Source organism: Buceros rhinoceros, unplaced genomic scaffold (assembly GCF_000710305.1).
Source record: "Buceros rhinoceros silvestris isolate BGI_N320 unplaced genomic scaffold, ASM71030v1 scaffold8242, whole genome shotgun sequence".
Taxonomy (NCBI): Eukaryota; Metazoa; Chordata; class Aves; order Bucerotiformes; family Bucerotidae; genus Buceros; species Buceros rhinoceros.
Window position 1 is genome coordinate 38,366 of NW_010400615.1, and position 8,839 is coordinate 47,204.

General features: G+C 44.4%; 2 protein-coding genes across 5 annotated transcripts in view; one reads left to right on the forward strand and one right to left on the reverse strand.

Annotated features, from left to right (window-relative positions):
* Positions 1 to 3,689, forward strand: part of ANKRD6 (ankyrin repeat domain 6) — a 33,675-nt gene extending 29,986 nt beyond the window's left edge. For 2 of the 4 annotated variants that reach the window (XM_010131936.1, XM_010131939.1), the window contains 3 exons: positions 245 to 358; positions 1,825 to 1,943; positions 3,107 to 3,689. In XM_010131936.1, the coding sequence (XP_010130238.1) occupies positions 245 to 358; positions 1,825 to 1,943; positions 3,107 to 3,689 (816 nt within the window). The remainder of the gene's footprint in view (positions 1 to 244; positions 359 to 1,824; positions 1,944 to 3,106) is intronic. The other 2 variants (XM_010131938.1, XM_010131940.1) reach the window with 1 other exon arrangement.
* A 4,044-nt stretch (positions 3,690 to 7,733) lies between these two features.
* On the reverse strand, positions 7,734 to 8,795 carry LYRM2 (LYR motif containing 2; the record flags this gene model as incomplete). Its single annotated transcript, XM_010131941.1, has 2 exons — positions 7,734 to 7,814; positions 8,604 to 8,795. Coding segments are annotated over 2 exons (273 nt in total), but the record flags the coding sequence as incomplete, so codon positions are not given.
* Between the last annotated feature and the right edge of the window lie 44 nt (positions 8,796 to 8,839).

Below are 8,839 nucleotides of genomic sequence, written 5' to 3' on the forward strand. Positions count from 1 at the left end.
CTGAACTCTGTTCACACTGAGATTCAAGATCCTATAAATTATTTTTTATTTTTAATGTAATTGTTATTTATCAATAACTTTGTGACTGAATCTGTTTTGCAAGCTACATCAAATTGTTGTTGGCAGCACTCCTAAAAATGAAGACTGAAAGACAGGCTCTACTTTCACTTACGAGGTTCACAGGTGGGGGTTTTGTTTGATTTTTAACATGATCTTCTCAGCTAAATTACCGTTTTTTCCACAGCTCCGTGTTCTAGACAAGCTTATGGCTGAGAGGCTGTCTGCAGAGAGAACAGAGTGCCTTCACCGCCTGCAACAGCACGCTGAGCTGGAAAAATCTGAGGGGGAGAAAAGGCAGGTAGGGCTTGAAACAGCTACTCCCTGCCAGCTCAGATGGATCTGCTCAAGAGTGTTGTTCCAGCAGGCAGAGGGAATATTGGAGATTTATCTCATCTCTTGAAACAGGCAAAAGAGCTTCAAAGACCAAGTTATTCCTATCCACCACTTTAATCTCTAAACCAAATTTATAAAGCTTTTGCATTAGAAGTGGGGAATGTGCAATCCAGTCCCACTGTCATCATTTGACCTGGTGGGACTGAAGCGTGGGATCTATAATAAAATGTCTTTTTTCTACCATAGTGCTTTGCAAAGATTCTTACCACTAAATTTTTAACAGTTGTGCTTTCAGCATTCGCTTCAATAAAGGACATCCGCGGGAACATCTGCAAATAGTAACAAAGACTGAGATCTGTGTGTGTTCCTTGTGCTTCTCCTCCATTTGGTTGTGTGCCTCGGGAATCTCTCCCTTCTCTGATCTTTTTTTTCCGCATGTATTAAAAGGCTGCAGTTCTTCCCTCTGACTCTGGCAACAGTGCACCGTCTCCAAGCTGTGTATTACTGCCTGTAAGCAAGTTTTTTGTGGATGCTTGTTTAACCAGCATTACAAGAATAACTGTTCCTGTAGAGATCCAGCTCTTGCCTTTCTAAGCTTCCGCAAAAACGCACCATTAAAACAAGCTCAGAAATCTGTGTTTCTCCACTCACATGGGTAAATTTAAAATACAGTTAATTTTCTCATTATTGGTATTCTTCTAAGAATTGAGAAATACACTTTGTGCTAGCAAAATGTTACGACTTTTTGTGTTAGCAGACTGGCAGCTGTGATAATCCTAGCGTAAACTACTGATCAAGGTACTTCGGTCTGTCATCCACAAAGCACTTTTCTTACCAAACTAAGGCAGCTTTAGTTTTTATTTCATAGTAAGAGACATCAGTATTATATTGGCTTCTGAATGTCTAGGCATGCTCCATCTCCTGGTAATCACCGTGTAAGAAATGAGGTACTGGAGCGATAGATACATCAGGTGGATTGAAATTACCATTAATCGCTATCTGCTGTTCTGTTCTCTCGGGTCAAATCGAAACTGCTGGGAAAACCAAGCTGAACTTTACTCAATGCATGGGCTAAATGTCCGGGTGTGCAGGAGGGCCTGACCTAAATTCGTGGTGTCACAGGAACAAGAGGGTAGAAGAGCTACTCTTAATGATTGCACGTTATTACTGGCAAGTGCCTCTGCAGCTGACACTTACTAAGCACCTTTGTAATTTGAGAGCTGTTAGTGGTGTATCATTTAGCGTGGGACTCATCTTTATCACTGAATGAACAGGAGCAGAGGTTGGTAGTGGTATAAAGCTGCGTCCCAGAGGTGTCTAATCTGAATTTTACCCTTAAAAAATGGCAGCTTTGACCACATGTGACATTCCTTGCAATATAGAAAGTACCACTGACTGTACAATCATTAATTCACAGTCTCTTTCTCATAGGTTTCCTTGGTCGATGAGCTGAAGACTTGGTGCATGTTGAAGATTCAGAATCTGGAGCTCAAGCTTTCTGGAGATTCCAGGTCATCAAGACCAAAATCAACTTTGTCCACTTGTGAGTCTCTCACAGAGACCCTGGATACTGAGAACAACCCCAACAGTGCCAGGGACTGTAAAGCCAACCAGCCCGTGCTGCAGGCAGAGGGCTCCCACCAGCATTCCTACATCACGCTACCAAATAGCCTCTCAGAAGATGGGGGAAGGAGCAGAGGCCAGATGCCAGAACAGAGCTTTGGGCAACATTTTTGCATTCAACAGGATGGTGCTTCAGGTATGACCTTGTCAGGTACTCAGATGTCATCCTAATTCACAGGCGAGCTAATTAACTGAGGGATACTTGTATTAATACCCCAGATAGAAATTCTGGCTGTGTGCTTTCCGCCATCCATATGCCCAATGTCTTGGGATTAGAATACACTCCAAGGCAGCCACTGGGAATATTTTAAGACACAGTTGGGTGGAATTCCGCTGACTTCCTGATGCTTCCACGTCACTGTGTCTTTGAAGCTAAGTCCTTTGATGCTCGGAATAACTTTTCTGAAATTTCTCCGGCTTCCCAGTTAGAATTGCTCCCACCCTGTTGTGTGTCGGGAAGGTGCGCAGATTACCCAAAGTTTGCTGAAGAAAGTGTATTGTATTTAGTGCTTTTCAGATGTGTGGAACCTATAATGGCAGGGTGCAAGGATGTGAACCTAAAATACTCGTTTCTCTGGTTAATACTCAAACTGCCAAGGATCTAGAATGAACCTCTTGCCTTTTCCTCTTTTCTTGCACGAAAGTCAGTATAATTACTAGTTCATTTGACAAGAACAAAAATAGCTGACAACATTCAAGCCCATTCAGGTACCAAGGCCACCCAAAGATATGGTTTGAGCCACCTCTCTGAGCTTGGCCAGGGAAGCTCAGGAAGGGGGAGTAGAAGGGCAGTGTCATAAATACCAGTAGACTTTGGGAATCCAGCCTGATCCTTGTTACACATCATTCTGATGAAGCTCTTTGATTGTGGTCAGTGCCTCTCTGCCTGCGCCGGCTTTTGTATTTTAATGACTCTTTATTGTATCCCCTGACCGTGAAGATGTGATAAATTAATATAGGTCTTTATAATGTACAGCAGCATAGTACATGGGAAACCACATCATTCATCAGACAATGAGCATTCCTCATTTTAGCATTTCAATGCTAAAATACATGCCCAGAGCTTTTCTAAATATATGTATATATTTTATTCTGTAGGTACAGAGCAACAGTTGATCCTTGGCAGACCAGTTTCTTCTTCTGCCCTGGCTCAAGATGTCAGGCCAAAGGACAAAGCTGTTAGTGCCAGCACGTTCCACAGGTTCCAGCAGGAGCTGCCCTCCTCCGAGCCTTTGGGCTCCAAATTAAGACACGTTAGGGTTCAAGCTGCTTTGCAGCCCTTGACTGAACCGGTAAAGACTGAACCACAGAGTGGCTACTTCATTGACAAAGGAACTCAGACAAAGAAGCCCAGCAAAAGCGGGCAGTCAAGGCACAAAGCTTTGCACCACGCCGGGGCACACCAGAGCCAGGAGCAGCAGCCCTCCGCCCTTCCTGCAGGACAGCCACCCGCCCCTCCACTCAGAGACACCTCCCAGGCCCTGGAGATAACACAGTACTTCTTCGAGGCCGTTTCCACGCAGATGGAGAAGTGGTACGAACGGAAGATAGAAGAAGCCCGGTGCCAAGCTAATCAGAAAGCGCAACAAGACAAAGCTGCGCTCAAAGAGCATATTAAAAGCTTAGAGGAGGAGCTCAGCAAATTAAGGACCAAGGTGCAGAAAGAGAGCTAGCATCGACCCAGCAGGTAAAGACAAGCAACAGGACTCATTTTGGAACCTGCTTTATGGAAATCTGAAATATTGATAGATATATGTATTTGTAGTGCCTGTTACCTCCAAACAAAAGGCTCTTTTTCAGGAGTAGAAATAACTTTGTAAACTCCAGAACCAAGAATTCATATGCAGACTGTACTGATGACAAGAAGATGCTGCAGAGTAGATCCTTTCTTTGTTATTTCGAAGAGAGACCATTAAATATTGCACTCTCAATTTCCAGGTGCTGCTTGGAAACAGGCTGCATTAGAAGCCAAATCTGCTTTCTGAAGAGGCAAGTTCCTTATTTCCACAGAGGTCACATGTGGCTAGAGGGGTCCACTGTACGCTACATGTAAACATCTGGTGATATCAATACTGAAATACATGCAGGATGTTTGAGAGCCTGTGACAGAACCTCCTTGGTGATGAAGGGCTGTTGATGCTATTTTAGATACTCCCCATGGCCTTTCTCTTGTCAGTGAGGAGAAGCTACGCAACCAAGTCAAATTAGAAGGCCATGCAGGTGACAGATGCAGGCTTCCAGCTGGGAGAGGCCAGGCTCCCGTGGAGTGAGATGCTAAGGTGAGTCATCCCATTAGGTACAGAGGCTCCGCTTTTCTTCCAGTTTTACATTATTAAAACAAGTGCTAAATTAATATGTCTTTTTTAAAATGGTGTCCTGGTTGCAAAGCTCCTTGTGGTTACACAGTTGCTGGGGCCGTACTCCAGTAATCTGACTGAGGTTTTTCAAGGTGTGGATGGCAAATACTTCACCATAACCATGCTCTACTTGTTAGGTGTAATTTTTATATAAGTCTCTTTTCCTTGTAGCAGCAAATGGCCGAGTTCTCTACTACTGAAGAAGCTTGAAAAAGTCCTTTACCTAATATCTAAATAAGTTAAAGCTTGGTTCCCTGTACTCGGATGTATTTTCTTCTGCAGAGTCAGGATTTTCTCCTAGACACCTTATCCAGACTGTCTTCCTTTGTTCCTCTGAGCGATTCCTGGTTTCTCCCTTGTATCTCTAAAAGGAGTGGGCAGGCCCTGGAGAGACTGCAGGTCTTAGGACTGGTTTCATAAGCAGTCTCACAAAATAGAACTAAACCACATGTCCAAGTTTTTATGGACGTGTTTTGTTATAAAAACAGAACTTACGGTGACCAATGTTGTCCAGGCTGACAAGACTCCAAATAAACTAGAGGCACCGTAACTCATTGCATCTGCACTCCTTTGGGGTTTCCCCCTTATACCTCTGAGAAGGCTCCATCAGATTCTGTTAGAAGTTTACTTAACAGATCATGGTAAGAATTAGAATTGTTAAAACCAGTTCAAACACAGGATAGTACTGTTATGCCAAGGAGAAAGAGACTCTCGTTTTCTGTACTGGGAAGCCCTAAAATCAATACAAAACATTTTACAGTATTGAAGACACTGTTGACCAATGAGTAACTAACCTTTTGTCTTCACAGCAGAGGTATAAAGCAAAGAAAAATGTATTATATAACAATATTTTTAAAGTTCCTATTACTGCACTATCAAGACAAGTATATCGGCGGTTACAGAAATACTAGTTTTATTGCTCTGACTTCAGTAGTCTAATATAGACACTCTCCTATGTTTACAGTTTTGTTTAAGCTACTGTAGGGATGCGGAAGCATGCTATTTAAGTTTTGTATTATCTTGATAAAGTGGATGTTTTGCCAAGCAATTAAATAAGTGTTCCTCAGAAGTCCGTGGTGTCATGTTTTCTACCCAGAGAAAATGGACAATATCCTCACTTGACTTGGAAGGGGAAGCAGAAGATTGGACTTAAGCTTTTGTGTTGGTGCTACAAACCAGGTCTTAGAAACCAGGTCAGCTGGCCACCCCGAGGGAGGCTGCTGGGCCTGACGGCTGTCTGTTAGCTGACGCACACACCCCCCATCTCAGAAGTTACCAGCGCAGGGCTGATCACGCACCAGCTCCTGAGCGTGCACAGGGACAAGGCAAGGGCCTGCCTTCAGCTAATCTACGTCACCCGCGAACTGTAGTGAAGGCAGCTGATTTTAGAGGTTTTCTGAAGCCAGCAAGTACACTAGAAAAGGAGGCATTTTCTGCTAATTCCTTTCCACTCCCCTCTGTAGTACTCCCTCCTTAAAATAGCAGAGTTGAAGATCTTTACAAAATACCGGTATTATCTACCCTTCCCCGCAGCGCACACTTGGGAGCACATTTACATACCCTTGGACTCCTGTAGGAGTCTGGCAGGCAATTTCATCTCGACAAGCCCCCGAAGCAGTGATCAGTGGAGACCATGGGCAGCAGCACTCCTGAGGTCCACAGCTGTCCAGGGCACTGCCTGCCCAGACCTCTTTGTAGACTATGTGGCCACCACCTAGAAACACACAACTGGAGTCAAAGGACTAATGCAGACTCCAACAGGAAGGCACTGCCAGGAGGCAGCAGGGTGAAGTCTCCTAATTAAAGAGCAGAAATCGAACCGCCGGCTGAAGGGAAAAGGCAGGCTACCTGTGAGAACAAGGCAACATGGAGTACTGCTTTGTTTAGTCAAAATGCCTTTCCAAATCGCATTGTGACTGAAAAATCAGTCCCTGACACACTAACGCTCTGTCACTGTACTCTACCAGAAAATGTTAACAAAATTTAATTTTTTTTTAACGAAATATTTAGACAGAGGTATGTATTTTTCATTGATTAGAAGCTCAAAGGCTTCTGTCTATACAAACCTGAAGTCTTCAACAGCCTCGCTGGTTGTCTGAGCCAATCCTTTACGGCAAAGCTGAATAAACATCATAAAACAGGATTCTACAATGACTTTCAGAAAAAGAATTATGAAAAAAACACCAAGCCCTTCTTTCTTGTCAAGCAGCAGCCTTTTGCAAAGCAGCTTTGCTGAGCTGTGTAGCTCTGGAAGACCCTTTGGCTGGCTCCAGCAAGAAGCACACCTCCTGCTCCCTCAGGAGTGGGGTTTTTCTTCCCACCTGTAGGCTGGATGGGGAACACTGCCCTGTCCCATCTCTTGGGCGAGCAGCAGCACTGACCGGGCGTTGCTGAGGGGCCGTCCAGCTCCCCATGCTGGCAGAACGCCTGCCTGGCAAGGGGTGGCGGCTCCTTCAGTGAACCGTACTCGCAGGGTGGGCGAGGGCAGGGTTCCTGCGTCTCCTGAATCCATGATCTCAACTGCACGTAGCTGTGGGATACCAGTCAGGTATCCACAGCTGCTGCTGTCTGCCTGCTTAAGTGCAGAAAATCCCAGACTCAGCCTGGGCACTTTTAAATTATGTGGGGAAAAAAAGATAGATAGATACACTGCAATGCACAGGAAGGTAAGAACAGTTGTGAGTTAACAACTAAAAGTGGAGTAATACGACAACTGGAAAAACAGACCACGCTACCTGCAGTTGGTGTTTTCTGTCTGTAATTGTACTTTACAGCGACTCTTAAATACCAACCTGAAGGTGCTTCCTGTTAACTATTTCTGGAGCTAAAATCTCTGGTTTTCATATATAAAGACCTCCCCTTTTAAGTTTTATTCAGCTATAACTGAGAATCAACATCTACATATAGAACATTTTCTTCATATTTTATCATGTTGATTTGTTCTGGGCTGATTTATTTATCCCAAATACTTCTTTAATCCAAAATTTTGGTAAAAATCCTTGGCACAGTACTTAAAATTGCCACAACAGAGAACAGACAAAATAATCGGGCTTCTCTTTATTTATTTTCCACTTCCCTGGTGCAACACTGCTGGTGTAACTTCTGGTACGCTCTGCTATTTCCAGAACACAATGTACCTCATCCAACCAGTTCTTTAAACCTGTGTCCAAGTGATTTCCACACAGGAGCGTAACCAAACTGGGAAAAGGAAGAGGGAAGAGAACCACCGAACAAAAATCATACTGTGATGGTATATTCCACCATCAAACATTACCAGGTTGTCAGCAAAGGCTGCATTCTGGAAAAAATACCGTGCTTGTCTGCTAGCAGATCAAAGTCCAGCTGTCAACAAAACTGAGATCAGGATTTTGCCAGCTTAAGCGTTCTTTGAAGCTCCTGAAGTTGCCTGTTGCCTTGCATAATCATCATCCTGATTGCATCCTGTAACACAAAATGGAATTCATTTATTTTCTGCAAAGCCTTAATGATGTGTTTGTTTGTTTGGGGCTGGTTAAGGTTTTGCTTTAAAACTCCATTTTGAACTGGATTCAAACCCCTTAAAACATTCTGACTCTGAGTCTACTGCCTTTACAAGTAGGTAGTGACAACGGCGCACGCAGACAGAGGTCTTTCTTACAGAAAAAGAAGTGATCTTTCGGTCAAGTACCGCAGTGCTCTGTGTGCGGAATGCAGCCACCAGTGCCCTGAGCACCGGCTGGAAAAGGGAACAAGCTACAGGCAGAGCCTTTAGAGAGCCCTGTGGAGCCATACAAGAACTGTAAAGGTTCCTGCGCTTCATACGTGCTTCATGTACGGAACTGTCCACTACGATTGTGTTCAGCTTGAATATAACTGAAATTAAAGATGGGGGAAAAAAAAAAAGCAGCTACAGAAAGCTTGACCATTAATAAGTAAATTTGTTAGTTAGTTATATTATTTGGTATAATTTTTTATCGTTATTTGTGGTTTAGGCAAGTAGGATTTTAGCTTTTTAATTCCAGATGATTGTCCGGAAATCAGAGAAACATCACTACTGCCAGCAGGGGGATAAATATTTAGAGATGCTTCATTATTTCTTCCCATAAATGCTCCTTAAGAAAAACCAGTAACAAACAGGAGACTGCTCACCAGTCTGGAAGCAACACCTAACCTACAGGGCAGCAGCACAGGCAGCACACTGACGGCTCCCCCTGAGGGCAGGCGGGTAGGGGGGCGGCTCCCCCTCCTCACCTCTTCTGTAGCATCCTTATTTCTCCTGAACTCCTCCCGGGCCCAGTCCTTCAAACAGCGGCGATCCGATTCAGCAGGCACCTCACGAATAGCCCGCAGGATCTTCCTGTACAGCTGAAGGACCTGCTGTCGCCTCAGGAACTGGGAAGGAGAGAGGGACGTCGACCCGCTGCCTGGGGACACTGCTGCGAGCTGTACCCTCCGCGGCTTCGGGGGACGCACAAACACGAAGCCTC